The following is a 20841-nucleotide window of genomic DNA, read 5'->3' as shown; positions in this document are numbered from 1 at the left end:
GCTACTGCTCAGGGGAAGGATCATGTAAACCATTGGTCAAGAGAAACCTGTCATTGAGTACACGCCCCCTGTATAACCTGTCATTCAGTACACGCCCCTGCAGAACCTGTCATTCAGTACACGCCCCTACCTCCAGATTCCCTGAGGCATTAACAGTGAATTTTGCTGTTATTATGTACTTAAGTCATTGTGTTTTTTCTGTCCCACATTATGAAAATAGTGCATGAAGCACGCCCTCCTCCTCATCCCAGTGTGAGTACATGAAGGTGACACACAGACACAGTCAGGAATGTTGGCTGTATATACATATACTACGTGTAATCATAGATTATTGCTGGGTGTGATGATGTCACTGGTAGGAGGTCTCACCTGCTGCTGGATGTGATGATGTTGGTTGGCTGTATATACAGATACATGTTATCGTAGATTATTGCTGGATGTACTGATGTTGGCTGGCTATATATACAGATATGTATAATCGTAGATTATTGCTGGGTGTGATGATGTCACTGGTAGGAGGTCTCACCTGCTGCTGGATGAAGTGATGTTAGGCTAGCTGTATATACAGATATGTATAATCGTAGATTATTGCTGGGTGTGATGATGTCACTGGTAGGAGGTCTCACCTGCTGCTGTAGCTCAGTGTTCAGCCTCTCCTTCTGCCGCTCCTTCTCCTCCATGTCTTGCCTCAGCTCTCCTATCTCCTCCTGCAGCTGCGCCCGCTCCCCCTGCAGGGTGCTGATAGACTCCACCAGCTTGTGAACCCCGAGAGGGGTGAGGGGAGAGTCGGGGAACCCCGAGCATAACACACCTGTGCGGGGGCCAAATCCAAGGAACAGCCGGTCAGTAGCATCATAATACAACATATAAAGTATAGTATAGCGAGATCTGTGAAAATCAGCTTCAGAATGGATACATAATATCACCAAAGAGCATCACAGAATAGAGGAGCAGCATGATCTGACATGGCACTACAAATTCAGAGGAAATCTTGGGATAGAGCACAGGGGTCGAACTCCAGTCCTCAAGGGTCGAGATCCTTACACATTTTTGGAACAGCTCAAACTAGTTGATGAGACTGAATCAGGAAAGGTGCGGTCCTTCAGGTAGAGCACATGTCTCCATTTCTCAGTCCATCCTAAACACTGGCATGGATTTGGCCCTCAAGGATTGGAGTTCCACACCTGTGGGATAGAGCAACGTATTTACCCTAATTCTCCAAAACACCACTTACTCTACTAACCTCTGTTTTTCTAACTCTAATCCTCCAAACCTCACTTCCTCTACTAACCTCACTTCCTCTAAACCTGATTCTCTAAAACTTGCTTTATCTAACCATAATCCTCCTGACCTCACTTCCTCAAACAGTAATTCCCCAAAACCCACTTCCTTTACTAACCTCACTTCCTCTAAGCCTGATTCTCTAAAACTCGCTTCATCTAACCATAATTCTCTTGACATCACTTCCTCTACTAACCCCACTTCCTCTAACAGTAATTGTCCTAAACCCACTTCCTCTCCTTACCTCACTTCCTCTAACCCTAATTCTTCTAACCTCACTTCCTCTATCCTCAATTCTCAAAATCCTACAAACTCTAACCCGAATTCTTCGAACTTAATTTCTTCTAACACTAATTCTCCTAACCTCACTTCTTCTTACCCCAGTTCTTTTAACCCTAACTCTCCTTCATGTAACAATGAAACCCCTCAGCCTAACACAACACCCTCTAACCTGAACTTCACTTCTTCTGACACTCATACTCCTAACCCTTCTTTGAATCACAACCTCATATCCTCCAAACCCAACACTGCTAATCTTAACCCTAACCTCTAGGGATGGTCGGAATGCCAATTTCCGATTCCGCGGTAAATCCGCATTCCGCCATTGCCAAATTACCGATTCCGCTACCAATTTCCGCATTCCTATGCGGAATTTCCGCCGGAAATCGCGGAAATTCCGCCCGACTTTAACATCGATTTTCTCAAAAACTATAAGGTCTTTTTGAAAACTTTTTTTTGCATCTTGTTCAGAAGATTCTGTATAATAAACCCTGCAAATTTGGTGTTCCTAGGACTTACAGGGGATTTGCTATTAACCATTAAAGTCGGCAGATTTTTACTGTATGGTAAAATGCAGAAAATAGGCAGATGCAGATTTTCTGCATTTTAAATTACAGTAAAAATCCGCCGACTTTAGCGGTTAATAGCAAAGCCCCCTTAAGTCCTAGAAACACCAAATTTTCAGGGTTTATTAAACAGAATGTTCTGAACAAAATGAAAAAAAAAGTTAACCTTTATAGTTTTTGAGAAAATCGATGTTAAAGTCGGGCGGAATTTCCGCGATTTCCAGCGGAAATTTCCGCGACTTCCGGCGGAAATCCGCCTACCGCACTTGAATTACCGATTTCCGCATTCCGATGCGGAAATGCAATTTCCGATCGGAATTTCGGAAATTGCATTTCCGCGGAATCCGAATGAGCATCCCTACTAACCTCACTTCCTATAACCCTAATTGTCCTCCCCTCACTTCCTGTAGTCTTGCTCGTGAGTTTGTACCTCCTCCCTGCCCCCCTCACCTCTCTGCAGTCTCTCCAGGACCCCCTGCTGCTCACAGATGACGCTCTCCAGGCTCTCGATGAGGCCGAGCTTGTCTCTCATTCGCAGCTTGTAGGCCTCCCGCAGGTTCCGCAGTTGCCTCTTGCGGCGGCGCTCCTCCCTGCGGAGTTGGGTGCGGTACTCCTGGGCCTTCCCCTGCAGACGCTGCATCTGGGAGTAGTGCTCCAGGAAGGTGATGAGGTGGGACATGACGGTGAGGAGAGGAGATGAAGCCTGGAGGGGCACAATACTCATCAGCGGCCTCACATGACTGATCGCCCCCACGCAACACGCAATACATACAAAAAGGGCGTCCAAAACAAACGGTGCCCAGTAACGCCAATAGTAAAATATAATTCTTAAATACCAATATTTTACTATAAAACCGTAAAATATCAATATTAAATAGAGATATTTTATTATGGCCAAACCTAACCCTACTCTCACCCAGAGCCCTCCCCCCGACGCCTAACCTTTAATCCTCCCTCGGCGAGGTGGAGGGGGGCACAGGTGAGGGTGAGTATCCCGCAGCCCCCGGCCCTGTGCACAGTGCGTATAGCGGGACAGGGGGCGGTGCTGCAGGCCGGGGTTGGCGGAGTAAGCCGCACGGGGGATGTCCAGGTAGCACTTCTGACATGGCAGCAGGAAGAAGCTGTGCAGCGGCAGTACTCCAGGCTGCAGTGGAGGAGGGGCAGCACTCACAGGCCGCTGGAGGGTGAGGATAATGCCGGCAGCGGAGAGTAGAGACATCATCTCCATCGTGGCAGGAGGGGATACCGCACAGCGCTGCTCCCGGGAGGAAGCCGGATTAAGTCCCCACAACTAGGCACATGCGGCAAGAGGACTAAATAAGAGCCGCCATGGGCGCTGCAGAATAGCGGCATTAAGTGCTTGCGATGGACGATATACGTCTGCCGAGAAGGAACTCTCCCAGTATAACAAAGTGTATAAAATACGCCCCTACCTTCCCAGGCTCAGGGCCGAGAGCTGCAGCCCGATCCGGGTCCTGCTTGAAGGCCAGAAACTCGGTCAGAGGGGAGCGAATATCATCCAGAGACGGATCCCCAAACCCTGCGGCCTCATCCTCTGACCCAGACGATCCATCACTGTCATCAGAGCCTGCAGGGAAAACAGCAGCGTCACACCGGGGAAAACAGCAGCGTCATGCCCCGGGAAAACATGACAGAGGAGAACAGCAGGATCACACCAGGGAAAACAACAGCGTCACACCGAGGAAAATGGCAGCGTCACACCAGGGAAAACAGTGGTGTCACAGCCAGATTTCTATGCTGGATAAACTGCTTCCATTAGCACAATTTTGATGCCAGGAACCCAAAAGCTCACAAACTTGATCATTGAGTGACTGTGTGTCCAGGTTACAAAAACTGGGTGAAGCCAAAAACACATTTCCCTGGGAAAATGTAGACTGCAGCCATTCTTACACTGTTAATGGCAGGGTTCTCAAACTTTGCACAGCTGGTTACTGGGTGACTGAGATTATTATTCAGGGGTTGATTGATATTCAGTGGGTGGAGCCTACAATAGCCAATCAAAATTCACCTGTTGATTTTCAAGGGGAATATTTAAATTGCTGCCATTTTTACATGGTTAATAGCAGATGCCTCAAACCTGCTACAGTCGGTCATTGGGGTTCAAATTCTGGAAAGGGGGTGAAGCCACAAACAGCCAATCAGATTTGTTTAATTTCTATGGGAATATACAAATTATTGATACTAAGGACCCCAAAGCTCACAAACTTGGTCATTGAGTGTTTGTGCGTTAGGGTTAGAAAAAGTGGGCGGAGCCAACAACTAAACTTTTTACATATGAAAATATAGACTGCTGCCATTCTTATACTGTTAATGGCAGGGTTCTCAAACTTGCTGGGTGATGGAGATTAATATTCAGAAAAGTGGGTGGAGCCTACAACAGCCAATCAAAATTCACCTATTGATTTTCAAGGAGAATATTTACATTGCTGCCATTCTTATACTCTTAATGGCAAAGGCCTCAAACCTGCTACAGTCAGTCATTGGGACACTGGGGCTCACATTCTGAAAAGCGGTGGAGCCAGAAACAGCCAATCAGATTTGTTTCATTTCAGTGGGAACATTTAAATTATTGATGCCAAGGACCACAAAGCTGATACACTTGGTAATTGAGTGACTGCATGTCAAGGTTAGAAAAAGTGGGCGGAGCCAATAACTATTTTTTTTTTACATGCCAGGTTTCTCAAACTTCACACAGTTGGTCACTGGGTGACTGAGATTACATGGCCTTTTACAATAACGCAATTCCAATAAGATGACATCCAAATACAGTGGTGTGAAAAACTATTTGCCCCCTTCCTGATTTCTTATTCTTTTGCATGTTTGTCACACTTAAATGTTTCTGCTCATCAAAAACCGTTAACTATTAGTCAAAGATAACATAATTGAACACAAAATGCAGTTTTCAATGATGTTTTTTATTATTTAGTGAGAAAAAAAACTCAAAACCTACATGGCCCTGTGTGAAAAAGAAATTGCCCCCTGAACCTAATAACTGGTTGGGCCACCCTTAGCAGCCATAACTGCAATCAAGCGTTTGCGATAACTTGCAATGAGTCTTTTACAGCGCTCTGGAGGAATTTTGGCCCTCTCATCTTTGCAGAATTGTTGTAATTCAGCTTTATTTGAGGGTTTTCTAGCATGAACCACCTTTTTAAGGTCATGCCACAACATCTCAATAGGATTCAGGTCAGGACTTTGACTAGGCCACTCCAAAGTCTTCATTTTGTTTTTCTTCAGCCATTCAGAGGTGGATTTGCTGGTGTGTTTTGGGTCACTGTCCTGCTGCAGCACCCAAGATCGCTTCAGCTTGAGTTGACGAACAGATGGCCGGACATTCTCCTTCAGGATTTTTTGGTAGACAGTAGAATTCATGGTTCCATCTATCACAGCAAGCCTTCCAGGTCCTGAAGCAGCAAAACAACCCCAGACCATCACACTAACACCACCATATTTTACTGTTGGTATGATGTTCTTTTGCTGAAATGCTGTGTTACTTCTACGCCAGATGTAACGGGACACGCACCTTCCAAAAAGTTCACCTTTTGTCTCGTCGGTCCACAAGGTATTTTCCCCAAAGTCTTGGCAATCATTGAGATGTTTTTTTTAGCAAACTTGAGACGAGCCTTAATGTTCTTTTTGCTTAAAAGTGGTTTGCGCCTTGGATATCTGCCATGCAGGCCGTTTTTGCCCAGTCTCTTTCTTATGGTGGAGTCGTGAACACTGACCTTAATTGAGGCAAGTGAGGCCTGCAGTTCTTTAGATGTTGTCCTGGGGTCTTTTGTGGCCTCTTGGATGAGTTTTCTCTGCGCTCTTGGGGTAATTTTGGTCGGCCGGCCACTCCTGGGAAGGTTCATCACTGTTCCATGTTTTTGCCATTTGTGGATAATGGCTCTCACTGTGGTTTGCTGGAGTCCCAAAGCTTTAGAAATGGCTTTATAACCTTTACCAGACTGATAGATCTCAATTACAGTACTTTTGTTCTCATTTGTTCCTGAATTTCTTTGGATCTTGGCATGATGTCTAGCTTTTGAGGTGCTTTTGGTCTACTTCTCTGTGTCAGATAGCTCCTATTTAAGTGATTACTTGATTGAAACAGGTGTGGCAGTAGTCAGGCCTGGGGTGACTACAGAAATTGAACTCAGGTGTGATAAACCACAGTTAAGTTATTTTTTAACAAGGGGGGCAATCACTTTTTCACACAGGGCCATGTAGATTTGGAGTTTTTTTTCTCACTAAATAATAAAAACCATCATTTAAAACTGCATTTTGTGTTCAATTATGTTATCTTTGACTAATAGTTAACGCTTTTTGATAAGCGGAAACATTTAAGTGTGACAAACATGCAAAAGAATAAGAAATCAGGAAGGGGGCAAATAGTTTTTCACACCACTGTACTTCTGCGGCCAATGCAAATTCTCAGTTCCACAACATGCACATTAACCAGTTCACCCCCAAGGGTTTTTATCCTAACGGACCAGAGCAATTTTCAGTTGTCAGCGCTCCTCCCTTTTATTCCCTAATAACTTTATTACTACTTATCACAAGAAAATGATCTATACCTCGTTTTTTTCGCCACCAATTAGGCTTTCTGTGGATAGTACATTTTGCTAAGAATTTTTTTATTCTAAATGCATTTTAATGAGAAAAACAGAAAAAAAAGAAAAAAAATAATTATTTCTCAGTGTTCAGCCTTTATAGTTTTAAAATTAAACATTCTCCTGTGGATAAAACAAACACGTTTTATTTGCCCAGTGGTCCCGATAATTAAACCGTTTAGATTATGTCCCTACCACAATGTATGGCGACAGTATATTATTTTGAAATATAAGTGGTTATTTTTCTGTTTGTTCTGGCCATAATTACAAGCCCCTATGTAATAAATTAAAATTAATTTTCCCCCATAAAATATAGAATAAAAAAAGCTGAGTCCCTAAGGCAACTATTTATTTTTTTTAAGCTGATTTTTTTTTTTTACAAGTGTTTTTTTTGGGGGGGAGGGTTGGAAGTGTAATTTTATTAATGATGTGTATATACTTGAAAATGTATGTATTTTGTAGGTGTAATATACTTTTTGGCCACAAGATGGCGCTAGTGAACACTCATAGGACGTGTTCACTTTTTTTTTTTTTTTTTTTTTACACTTTATTAAACTGTTACATTTCCTGTTTATGTGAATGGACGTAGCCGCTGTTCGCGGTCACGTCCATTCACTCCAGGCACTGCGATTGGGTAGAGGACTGTTCGGTCCTCTTCCCCAATCACCCAGCACGGGATCCCGACGGTAATGGCGGCGGTAGCGGCGCGCACACGGCGGTAGCAGCGGCGGGAATGCGCGACGTATTAAAACGTCATGTTGCTGTTAATAGCGGTAAGCATGACGTTTTAATACGTTAGGATGGCGGTAAATGGTTAATTATAATAAGTGTGACTGGTGCCTTAGCTCACTGATATAATGAGATAACATTATAATGTAAAGTTGATGCGAGTTTAGGACAAGGTGTGACGTACTTTCCAGCTCATCCAGCTCCGACCACAGAGCGGTCTTCTCGGCATTCGCAGCCCCCTTTTCTGACTTCTCACCGGCATCCCCATCCTGCAGGGAAGAGGAAGATTGTCAGCAGCTCGTACAAGCAATCCGCACAGCTCTGAGCTCACTGGTCATGTGACTGTATCAATGGACCAATCCCGAGCCACATACAATGTGCAATACGGGATTTTGACCAATCTTGCTGTCCATCTTTAATGAGGATTTATCCTGTTAATAATTTCCTCATCGAGTATATGAGGGCTGCCAACTTTACTGTCCAGATATTGTAAATCCCCTTCTAGCTTCATCCTACTTATTAAAGGGAACCTAAACTGAGATGGATATGGATTTTTCCATTTAAAATAATACCAGTTGCCTGACTCTGCTGCTGATCCTGTGTCTCTAATACTTTTAGCCACAGCCCCTGAACAAGCATGCAGATCAGGTGCTCTGACTGAAGTCAGACTGGATTAGCTGCATGCTTGTTTCAGGTGTGTGATTCAGCCACTACTGCAGGACTGCCAGGCAATTGGTATTGTTTAAACGGAAACATCCAGATCCCTCTCAGTTTAGGTTCCCTCCCTTTAACCACTTCCCAACCACAGGTTTTTTTCCCCTTGAAAACCATCACATCGCACTCCACCCATTCATTCGCCAATAACTTTATTGTTACTTGTCGCATCAAAATGATCTATATATTGTTTTATTCGCTACAAACTAGACTTTCTTTGGGTGGTATTTTTGCTAAAAAAAATTTATTTTATATGCATGTTAAAGGGAATAATAAGAAAAACATTTTTTAAAAAATCATTTCTCAGATTTCAAACATTATAGTTTTAAAATAAAATGAGCAATGTTAAATAAAACACACACGTTTAATTGGTAAAACACAAACGAAAAAAGCACCCGACCACCGGGAGCCCGATCTGGTGTAATATCGCCTTATTGGGTTTTAGAGTGAAGTAATTTCGGAGGAAATATACTTACAAGTCTGGGTTGCTCCAGAAGCAACCACTCATTAGAGCAGGTGGAGAAATACCGTCCCCACTCGGCCTTTTCTTGTTAGATGTCGGTCGCAACTCCAAATGAAAAAATATATATTCGGCTCGCTATACCAGCGGGGCGAACAAACCCTACTAGGTAGGGTGCAAGTATATCAATGGATAAGATAGGAGGCGCCCAATCAGAAATTTTGTATAAATTGTATCAGAGCTTGTATCAAACGACACGTGCTCTTAATAATGAAAACCTTGAGTCAGGTCAAATATGTGCCTTCAAAATAAAAACAAAAACAGAAAAACAACTAAAAACAAAAGTTGCGCTCAGAACATTCAATTTCTATTGATAGAAATTGAATGTTCTGAGCGCAACTTTTGTTTTTAGTTGTTTTTCTGTTTTTGTTTTTATTTTGAAGGCACATATTTGACCTGAGGAAGCGGCTTCACGCCGAGAAACGCGTTGTCACAGTGCTGATCGCATATAATAAATGAAAAGATATTCTAATTTTATTACGACTCAAGGTTTTCATTATTAAGAGCACGTGTCGTTTGATACAAGCTCTGATACAATTTATACAAAATTTCTGATTGGGCGCCTCCTATCTTATCCATTGATACACGTTTAATTGGCCCATTTGTCCCAGTTATTACAACAGTTAAATTGTGTCTCTAGTACAATGTATGGTGATAATAATGTATTTGGAAATAAAGGTGTATTTTTTTCAGTTTAGTGATTTTTAACACTATATCAATAACTATGAGCCTTTATTTGCAAAAATAACAGTAATATACCCTCATGATATACATATGAAAAAGTCCATAAGGTAACTTTGTATTTTTTTTAAATGGTTTCATTTTTTTCAACAAGTGATTTGTTTTGGTAACAATGGGGTAGGGTTGTAAGGGGTTAAAAAAATGTATAGAACTTTATGTATCTATATGTAATAGTGTGTGTGGGTGCATTTTTACTTTTTGACCACAAGATGGTGCTACATTTAATTGCCAAGTACTATAAACATAGTGGAAAACGCATATGCGATTCTGCCTAGTGTGTTCCTACCTTTAAAGTGTACCCGAGGGGAAGATGGGACACAGAGGCATATTCCCTGCTGCAGGACATGCCTTTGTGTTTTCCCCTCCCGCATCGCTCTCTGCCCCCCCCCCCCCCCACACACACACACACACAAATTGGCAGCATGCAATTGTCGACAATCGCAAGGGAGGAGAGGCATTACCTGCTGAAACGCCCACTGGGGGCGTTCTTGTAGGCCTTCCCCAGCTGCCATTGGGCAACTCTGTCCCTCCCTGGCCACTCCCCCTGCCGCTCACCCACCTCCCTACTCGCTGATTTGTGTATGAGACACGCAGAGCAGCTCTCGATCCAGCGTCGTGACCCCAGAGGTCATGAAAATGAAAGTAACCCACTGCAGGCTACAGGAGCGGTGGAGAGTGGCGGGGATGGTGTCTACCTGATCCTCCCAGCCCCCCGAATCAGGTAGCATTGTTTATTTTAATTTAGATTCCCACCTTTAATCTCCTTAGCGGTAATCCTGAGTCAGGCTCGGGACGGTAATCCGCAGCTTAGAGCGGTAACCTGGAGACTGAGTGAGTTATGTGCAGGAGCTGCTGCAGATCTCTTTGTGGTATGTTTTTTTTTTCTTGTTTTTAGGGTCTAAAAGCCTGTGAATTTTTTTTTTACAGTTTTTAGACCGTAAATCTGGAAATAATCATAACGCCCGGGAGGTGTAACTGTTTACTTTCACTTTGTGAATGAAATGCCGGCGTCTCGCTGCCGCTGGCTTCTCATTCATTACAGGCACTGTGATCAGGTTTGGGAACAAGCTGTTCCCATTCACCGATCACGGAACGATGAGATTGTGACGGAAAAGAACGGCAGTGGCGTGGTGATCGGGAATGGCGAGGTAAATAAACATATACACGTATATACGTCCCTGGTGTTGAAGTGAAGTCCACAGGGGCGTAGATATGCGTAGCAGCGGTGGGAAACTAGTTAAGGGCCCTTTCACAATGCGCAGGTTGCATCATAATAGGATTGCAACACTGCCGAAAACACACCTCCCAACTTTTTTGAGATGAGAAAGAGGGACACTTAAACCACACCCCTACCGCAACCCTGGTCACACCCCCATCACACCCCTAGTCACGCAAACAATTAAGATTTTATAAGAAAAATATATTTTATAATTAAAGCAACGCTGGTCCTCTCTATCCTGGTTCATTTTCCTTCATATTAACATTTTAAAATGAGTAATATAGTAATTTAAAGGTTGGGAATAAAGTTTAGAGTCAATCAAACACATTTTAGTAAGAGAAATATATATATTTACATAGAAAGAGGGACAAAGTCCTGAAAGTGGGACAAATGAGGAGGGAAGAGGCAGGCGCGGAGCTAGGGGGGGTCGCGGTAGGACAAGTGCCCCGGGGCGCCTGGTCCCCAAGGGCGCCCAGCTGAGCTTCGGGTTTTTTTTTTTGTTAGTTTTTTTTTTGCAGGGGGTGAGGGGAGCAGCGCAGAGAAGAGGGAGAGCTGTGCGGACGGTGGGGAAGGGGGGCCATCTCCCCCCTCCTTCCCTCACCTTAGGTGCTCTCCCTCCCTCGCTCTCCCCTCCAATGTCCGGGTGGCTGGCAGCGGCGGGCGGAACTCACCTCCGTCTCGCTCCAGCGCCGGCCGGAAGTTCGGATGCGCAGCCGCTGCTCTGGTCTGGACCAGACCAGAGTAGTGGCAGATCCATCCGGCGCTGCGACGAGACGGAGGTAAGTTCCGCCCGCCGCTGCCAGCCTGAGCCACCCGGACATTGGAGGGGAGAGCGAGGGAGAGAGAGCAGCTCTTCTCTGCGCTGCTCCCCTCCTGCTGGGGAGGGGGACACCTGACCTGGCTACCTACTCTGGGCACATATACCCTGCCTACATATATTGGGCACATATACCCCTGGCTACCTACTCTGGGCACATATACCCCTGGCTACCTACTCTGGGCACATATACCCCTGGCTACCTACTCTGGGCACATATACCCCTGCCTACATATACTGGGCACATATACCCCTAACTACATATACTGGGCATATATACCCCTGGCTACCTACTCTGGGCACATATACCCCTGCCTACATATATTGAGCACATATACCCCTAGCTACATATACTGGGCATATACCCCTGGCTACCTACTCTGGGCACATATACCCCTGCCTACATATATTGAGCACATATACCCCTAGCTACATATACTGGGCATATACCCCTGGCTACCTACTCTGGGCACATATACCCCTGGCTACCTACTCTGGGCACATATACCCCTGCCTACATATACTGGGCACATATACTCCTAACTACATATACTGGGCATATACCCCTGGCTACCTACTCTGGGCACATATACCCCTGCCTACATATATTGGGCACATATACCCCTAACTACATATACTGGGCATATACCCCTGGCTACCTACTCTGGGCACATATACTCCTGGCTACCTACTCTGGGCACATATATACCCCTGGCTACCTACTCTGGGCACATATATACCCCTGGCTACCTACTCTGGGCACATATACCCCTGGCTACCTACTCTGGGCACATATACCCCTGACTACATATATTGGGCACATATACCCCTAACTACATATACTGGGCATATACTCCTGGCTACCTACTCTGGGCACATATACCCCTGGCTACCTACTCTGGGCACATATACCCCTGCCTACATATACTGGGTACATATACCCCTGGCTACATATACTGGGCATATATACCCCTGGCTACCTATACTGGGTACATATACCCCTGGCTACATATACTGGGCATATATACCCCTGGCTACATATACTGGGCACATATACCCCTGGCTACATATACTGGGCATATATACCCCTGGATACATATACTGGGCACATATACCCCTGACTATATATACTGGGCACATATTATACCCCTGGCTACATATACTGGGCACATATAACCCTGACTACATATACTGGGCACATATACCCCTGGCTACATATACTGGGCACATATACCCCTGGCTATATATACTGGGCACATATACCCCTGACTATATATACTGGGCACATATACCCCTGGCTACATATACTGGGCACATATACCTCTGGCTACATATACTGGGGACACATACCCCTGCCTACATATACTGGGCACATATACCCCTGGCTACCTGTTCTGGGGACATCTATACCGCTGGCCACCTATTCTGGGGACATCTATACTGCTGGCCACCTATTCTGGGGACACCTATAGACCTGGGGCTACCTATTTTTGGGGAAGCACTGCTGTCAGATTGAGTGTATTTTGGGGAACTGCTGCCAGGTGAGAGGTGTCTACATATTAAAGGGGCATTCTGCCTATTTATGTGAAATGCTGTCTATTTATGTGCCTCATGACTGCTGAATTTGTCTTGTTGGGGGCCTCATGGTTACTGAATTTGTCTTGTTGGGGGCCTCATGATTTGTTGGGGGCCTCAAGATCGCTGAATTTGTCTTGTTAGGGGCCTCATGATTGCTGAGTTGGTCATGTTGGGGGCCTCACGATTGCTGAATTTGTCTTGTTGGGGGCCTCAGGATTGCTAAATTTGTCTTGTTGGGGGCCTCATGATTGCTGAGTTGGTCATGTTGGGGGCCTCATGATTGCTGAGTTGGTCATGTTGGGGGCCTCATGTTTGCTCATGATTGCGGAATTTGTCTTGATGGGGGGGCTCATGATTGCTGAATTTGTCTTGGAACATGCTGGAAGGTACATACTGAGGGAGGGTGGGTGAGCGTGAGCCTGCTAACCTCCATGTACATTTGAAGGGGCGTGACCAAATGTGGAGCACCCATAACCACGCCCACATTTGGTCACGACCCTTCACCTTAGGGGGCGCATTAATAGTCTTTGTCCCCGGGTACTGAAAACCCTAGCTACGCCTCTGGGAAGAGGGACAGAGGGACAGGGCTCCAAAAGAGGGACAGTTGGGAGCTGTGCAAAAAGCTGAATCGCACAGTGGCATTGTGTTGCGAATGTAGAGTGAAGCATATAGCATATGTAAGTATGTCTCACTGGAAGCAGAAAATTGGAAGTTTGGGTGCTGCCTTAGGCGTCCAATGAAGTAGCGGTATTAAGGGGAAATTTGCGTGCCCACTAAATGTGCGTTACGGTGCAATGCCCCGCCCCCACCACATCGCAATGCAAAAACCCACAAAAATATGACCCCGCAACAGCGTATGCCGACAGTGTCATATGCATAGCCCCCCCCCCCCCCCAACTCCCCTCACCCAGTGGCGTCCTTCATGCTGCACAGGAAACAGGAAGTACATCCCTGGGATTCCTAGGGATCCTTGTCTTAATTCCGTCGCTAGCAGCATGCATGCCGCAGTGCCGCCGCAGACCACCAAACATTTTAAACATTTTTAAAAGTGATGCATCGCCCATTGACTTACATTACTTCTGCGTTGATGGAGTAGCGTGCTTTTGTCTCTCCGTCGGGCAAGCGTCAGATCGGACATTTCAGGCACACCGCAACGTCCCACAATAAGGGCCCTTTCGCATGGGCAGTTGATCTGTGTGCTCACCAAGCAGTTACCAAGCAGCAATGAGCAGTTACCAAGCAGCAATGAGCAGTTACCAAGCAAGCAGCAATGAGCAGTTACCAAGCAAGCAGCAATGAGCAGTTACCAAGCAAGCAGCAAGCAGTTGTGAGAGGTCGACGAGCATTTAACTGCCTATCAAATGCCCGTGTGAAAAGGGCCCTAAGTGTGCAAGGCTCCTATATCCTTGCATTGCCTCCGTGGCCCCTTGCGGAAACGGAGAGGAACGCAACACAGGAATCCTGGTGGGTAAGTGTGAAAGGGGCTGAAATAATCAAAATTCTAAACGAATGTTCAAAGTGTGTGTGACATCTGCATTGGCACAGTCAGCGCCAAGGTCTCATTTACACCTAAAATCAAAAATGCGCTTTTTTTCCCCCTCCTGGCGCTCCACTGCATGCTGTGTTTCTGGTAAAAACGCTTTTCTAAGCACTTTTCCAGAGCGGTTTTGTAATTCACTCCCTGACACGAGTCAGGAAGTGAACTCTTTGACCCGGAAAATAATAAATACAATGTATTTATTCTAAAAAACGTGAATGCCATCTCCGCATAAAGAGGTTTTGTGAGCGTTTAGCGCTCTTCCTATACCTTCCATTATAGTAACACCGTCCCAAAAATGGTCCAGGCTCCGCTTTGCTGAACGCACAGCGTGCGAACCGCGCTGATATGAACCTTCTCACAGAGATTCATTGCACAACCGTTTTGTGGGCGATTTTAAAAATCGCCTGTGCTTGAAAAAAGGCCAAAACGCCCCTAGTGGGAATAAGCACCAACTGTGGAGTATTTTACACTGTTTATTGTACATAGTAATGACGGGCAATGTACATAGCAATGAGATGCTAATGATTTCGTCTTGCCTGCAGATTTCATGCTAATTATATGCATTTTGGAAGTGGGCCTCTCCAAGGCACTGCGGCACTGGAAGCTGTGTATATAATTCAGCTCCTGGGAGTTTGCAGCACCCCCTCCCCCCGCGCGCAGTGACCCTCCTGTGACATGGAGGACGGCCATCGACTAGCGTGACGTTTGGGAGACATCAGTGTAATGAGGAAGCGCTGGGTGATCTGTCCTGCGCTGTGATAATTGCTGCAGCCTCATTAGCCGGAGAGAAGCGATTGGTCAGCTGATAATTATGGGATATTTCCCTCCCGGGCAGAGGAGCTAATTATCCGGCATACACAATAATTATCTCCTCTAATTCCATTATATCTCCCCCGCAGCCAATTATCTCCCGATAATCACAGGGAAATAACGAACGATGGCCAACCCCGGAGACAAGTGACCGGCCGGGTGATGCTGAGGCCTGGATGCAGGACAGGATAGGATGGCTGCAAATGCCACACAGGCTAAGGGGAAGGTTGCACATGGAAGAGTGGGCCATTACCATGGCGGGAGGGGGACTGTTACCATGGCGGGAGGGGGACTGTTCGGGATTTCCCCGGTGGGCCTTAACGTCACATGATGTCAGTGGCCCCGGGGGCCCCAAGCACTACTGCATCAGGCTAAAACTTTTCTAATGGGCCCTTAGTGTCCCAGTCTGACCTTGTCTGTGTGCCCAGTGGAGTTTCTTGCTGCTACAGAACCAATTCACCATCTACATAACCCCAGAGCCCTTCTAGAGGCTGTGTTCTGATCTTGTGATATTGCTGTTCAGTGTGTCTACAAAGTGCACTTTAGCTGTTGCAGACAGGTGCAGTCAGCGTTACAGTAGTTCACCCTTGTCAGGGCTGTTTTTCTTTTTCTTGCTATTGTTATATTGCAATCTTGTGTGTCCAGTGCACACGTTAGCTGTTGGAGACAGGTCTGCTGGTCCTAGTAGTGCACCGACCATAACATAACCCAATATTCCTTCACCACCACTACTGGCATCTATAATCCACTATTGCCCCCTGTATAAGACCTCAGCCTGACTGTAGGGGATGGAAAACGGCGGCACACAAGCACGGCGGCCACTACAAACCACTACACAAAGACTGCCACCGAGAGGCCTAACATGTATGTCCTGGAGGTGTCAACTAGTAAAAACAATGATTTGCTCACCTGACGTTGTCACTGTAACGATTGTGGAATCGTATTCGCGGTCAGCGCACCAGACGTGACGCGGCGGATTTCCTCCACAAGCGTATATTTGAGGACACCCAGGCTAGGTGCTATGCACCCGCAGAGGGCAATTCCCTCCGGCAGATGGCGCTGTGGAGTGCAGGCGAACACAGTCGCTGCACAGCCACAGATGCCAGACGGGAATTGTACAGATCCAGGACAAGGTACGATCAGGCAGGGCTGGATAGCCCACAAGAAACAGAGCAAAGGGACAGAACCAATGTGTGTCCACCAAACTAGCCGCCACCCAGCGACAGTGAACACACAACAGCGGAAACAAAGTGGGAACGCAATCGCAAGATTGGCGATTGCCGATAGAGACACAAGACAGAGCAGGACAGAATACGAGGATAGCAAAGGCACAGCAAATCATACAATGAGGAGGTGCAGAAAATAACAAACGCTAGCTAACCGCGAACACCGCACTCATTCGCAACAGTGCACGCGGTTATGCGCGGTCTCCACGTGATAAGCACAATAGAGACAAGCACGCCTAACTAACCATCGACAGAGAAACAAGAAACAGGGGACGCAAACGCTTGCTTAACAATTACCTCACCGAGCCTCCAACAAGCGGTCGTAGCAGACAAGACAGACACACGAAAACAGGGACAAGCGAGAGATAGGATCCACAGCACTAGCGAAAGTGACTAGCGTGATCCAGAGAGGCAGAACAGAAGGATCCACAGCACTAGCGCAGGATGCTAGTGCGATCCAGAGAGGTAGAACAGAACAGAAGGATCCACAGCGATAGCGGAAAGTGGCTAGCGCAATCCCAGGAGACAGAACAGAAGGATCCACGGCGCTAGCGAAAAGTGGCTAGCGCGATCCAAAGAGACAGTTCAGAAGAGATAGCTGGTAGCAACCGCTGCACCAGCTATACTCCAAGAACAGGGATCAGAACCATTTCCTGTCGACCACCGTTGGGACAGGACAATGGCAACAGGCAAGACAAGACAGAACAGGCAATACAGATAATACAACCTGACTGGGCTAGAAGGGGAGCCTAAAGCAACCCCCAGGAATTAACTATACTAGATAGCAATGGCTGACACTCCAGCAGTGTCTATCAGGAACAGACTAGAGTTGGGCCGAACCTCCGATTTTAGGTTCGCGAACCTGGTTCGCGAACTTCCGCGGAAGGTTCGGTTCGCGTTAAAGTTCGCGAACCGCAACAGACTTCAATGGGGATGCGAACTTTGAAAAAAAAAAAAAATATGCTGGCCACAAAAGTGATGGAAAAGATGTTTCAAGGGGTCTAACACCTGGAGGGGGGCATGGCGGAGTGGGATACATGCCAAAAGTCCCGGGGAAAAATCTGGATTTGACGCAAAGCAGCGTTTTAAGGGCAGAAATCACATTGAATGCTAAATGACAGGCCTAAAGTGCTTTCAAACATCTTGCATGTGTATACATCAATCAGGTAGTGTAATTAAGGTACTGCTTCACACTGACACACCAAACTCACCGTGTAACGCACCGCAAATAGCTGTTTGTGTAGTGACGGCCGTGCTGGACTGGTGCGCACCATGGCGAGAGTGCAGGTTTTGGTGGCTTTACAGCCCATATGGTCGCCTGGCTGATGTAGCTGAATGACAGAACAGTGACTGTCCAGCTGATCAAATTTGGTCTGACCACAATGAAGCAACGACCTTATTATCTTTTGTGTGCCCCCCGAGACACTCATCTAGGCGCCGGTCATTGCTTCATTGTGATACGCAAGCCCCTTCACCACGGCAAGGTAATGATCACGAAGGGGAATGGGCGCATGTACATGCCTTTTCTTTTGTTGTTGCAGCTGCCCGCAGTGCAGCCAGAAAAATTAGGCAGTCATGTACACGCACCAGAAAAATTATTACAGCAAATTCAGCAATCCGCCTGGAGTCCCGGACCCTGTTGGTGGTGGCGGAGAAGGTAGTCAAGCGGCCTGCAGGCAGACATGCTGTGTGGAGGGACTGGGAGCGACTTAGTCTTCTTGGGGCAGGCCAGGCAGCCAGTCACACGGCGTGCAGGCAGAGATGATGTGTGTGCGGGGACTGACTTAGTCTTGGGGCGGGCAGCAGCCCTCCGGGATCCATGCCTCATTCATTTTGATAAAGGTGAGGTACTTAACACTTTTGTGACTTAGGCGACTTCTCTTCTCTGTGACAATGCCTCCAGCTGCGCTGAAGGTCCTTTCTGACAGGACGCTTGCGGCAGGGCAGGAGAGAAGTTGGATGGCAAATTGGGACAGCTCTGGCCACAGGTCAAGCCTGCGCACCCAGTAGTTCAAGGGTTCCTCATCGCTGTTCACAGCAGTGTCTACATCCACACTTAAGGCCAGGTAGTCGGCTACCTGCCGTTCCAGGCGTTGGTGGAGGGTGGATCCGGAAGGGCTACGGCGAGGCGTTGGACTAAAGAACGTCCGCATGTCCGACATCACCATGAGATCGCTGGAGCGTCCTGTCTTTGACTGCGTGGACACGGGAGGAGGATTAGTGGCAGTGGTACCTTGCTGGCGTTGTGCCGTCACATTACCCTTAAAGGCATTGTAAAGCATAGTTGACAGCTGGTTCTGCATGTGCTGCATCCTTTCCACCTTCCGGTGAGTTGGTAACAGGTCCGCCACTTTGTGCCTGTACCGAGGGTCTAGTAGTGTGGCCACCCAGTACAGGTCATTCCCCTTGAGGTTTTTTATACAGGGGTCCCTCAACAGGCAGGACAGCATAAAAGACGACATCTGCACAAAGTCGGATCCAGTACCCTCCATCTCCTCTTGCTCTTCCTCAGTGACGTCAGGTAAGTCAACCTCCTCCCCCCAGCCGCGAACAATACCACGGGAAGGTTGAGCAGCACAAGCCCCTTGCGATGCCTGCTGAGGTTGTTCTCCTGCCGCTGTCCCCTCCTCCTCCTCCTCCTCCTCCCCCAAAGAAACACCTTGCTCATCATCCTCTGAGTCTGACTCGTCTTCTGCACACGACTTCTCTTCTTCCTCCTCCTCCTCCCCCCTCTGTGCTGCCGCAGGTGTTGAGGAAACAGCTGGGTCTGATGAAAATTGGTCCCATGCCTGTTCCTGCCGTAACGGTTCCTGGTCACGCTCATTCACAGCTTCATCCGCCACTCTACGCACAGCACGCTCCAAGAAGTAAGCGTAGGGAATTAAGTCGCTGATGGTGCCCTCACTGCGGCTCACCAGGTTGGTCACCTCCACAAACGGCCACATGAGCCTGCATGCATTTTCCATCAGTGTCCAGTTGTCGGGCCAGAACATCCCCATCTTCCCAGACTGTTTCATTCTACTGAAGTTGTAGAGGTAGTGGGTCACGGCTTTCTTCTGTTCTAGCAGGCGGGAGAACATGAGCAGGGTAGAGTTCCAGCGAGTCGGGCTATCGCAAATGAGGCGTCTCACCGGCATGTTGTTTTTGCGCTGAATTTCCGCAAAGCGTGCCATGGCTGTGTAAGACCGCCTCAAATGCCCACAGAACTTCCTGGCCTGCTTCAGGACATTCGCTAAGCCAGGGTACTTTGCCACAAATCTTTGAACCACTAGATTCATGACATGTGCCATGCAGGGTATGTGTGTCAGCTTCCCCATATGCAAAGCGGCAAGCAGATTGCTGCCGTTGTCGCACACCACGTTGCCTATCTCCAGGTGGTGCGGGGTCAGCCACTCATCCACCTGTTTCTTAAGAGCAGCCAGGAGAGCTGCTCCAGTGTGACTCTCCGCTTTGAGACAAGACATGTCTAAGACGGCGTGACACCGTCTTACCTGGCATGCAGCATAGGCCCTGCGGAGCTGGGGCTGTGTAGCTGGAGAGGAGAACTGCCACTCAGCCAAGGAGGAGGAGGACAGCAAAGAGCATGTAGCAGGAGGAGAGGAGGTGGCAGGAGGCCTGCCTGCAAGCCGTGGAGGTGTCACAATTTGGTCCGCTGCGCCCTGCTTGCCATCGTTCACCACCAGGTTCACCCAATGGGCTGTGTAGGTAATGTAGCGGCCCTGCCCGTGCTTGGCAGACCAGGCATCCGTGGTCAGGTGTACCCTTGACCCAACGCTCTTCGCAAGAGATGACACCACTTGCCTCTCAACTTCACGGTGCAGTTGGGGTATGGCCTTTCTCGAAAAATAAGTGCGGCCTGGCATCTTCCACTGCGGTGTTCCGATGGCCACAAATTTACGGAAGGCCTCAGAGTCCACCAGCCGGTATTGTAACAGCTGCCGAGCTAACAGTTCCGCCACGCCAGCTGTCAGACGCCGGGCAAGGGGGTGACTGGCCGAAATTGGCTTCTTCCGCTCAAACATTTCCTTCACGGACACCTGACTGCTGCTGTGGGCAGAGGAGCAGGAACCGCTCAAGGGCAGAGGCGGAGTGGAGGAGGGTGCCTGTGAAGATGGAAGGGAGAAAGCGGCAGAAGCAGATAATGCACCTGATGGAGGAGGAAGAGGAGAAGGAGGGTGGCTTTGCTTTTGTGTGCTGCTGCTGCT

General features: G+C 47.4%; 1 protein-coding gene across 3 annotated transcripts in view; it reads right to left on the bottom strand.

The window, feature by feature from the left end:
* KIFC2 (kinesin family member C2) overlaps nt 1–20841 on the bottom strand; it is a 91600-nt gene that overhangs the window by 42968 nt on the left and 27791 nt on the right. For all 3 annotated transcript variants that reach the window (XR_011020993.1, XM_068238181.1, XM_068238182.1), the window contains exons 3-6: nt 7656–7740; nt 3560–3714; nt 2577–2829; nt 627–811 (exon numbers count right to left, since the gene is read on the bottom strand). Coding sequence is in view for 2 of the 3 variants with exons in the window: in XM_068238181.1 (XP_068094282.1) it covers nt 627–811; nt 2577–2829; nt 3560–3714; nt 7656–7740 (678 nt within the window). In the remaining variant the exon portion in view is untranslated. The remainder of the gene's footprint in view (nt 1–626; nt 812–2576; nt 2830–3559; nt 3715–7655; nt 7741–20841) is intronic.

The sequence above is a fragment of the Hyperolius riggenbachi genome, chromosome 5 (assembly GCF_040937935.1).
Source record: "Hyperolius riggenbachi isolate aHypRig1 chromosome 5, aHypRig1.pri, whole genome shotgun sequence".
Lineage (NCBI taxonomy): Eukaryota > Metazoa > Chordata > Amphibia > Anura > Hyperoliidae > Hyperolius > Hyperolius riggenbachi.
The sequence above is the reverse complement of the archived record's forward strand: the minus strand, read 5'-3'. Positions and strand labels throughout refer to the sequence as shown.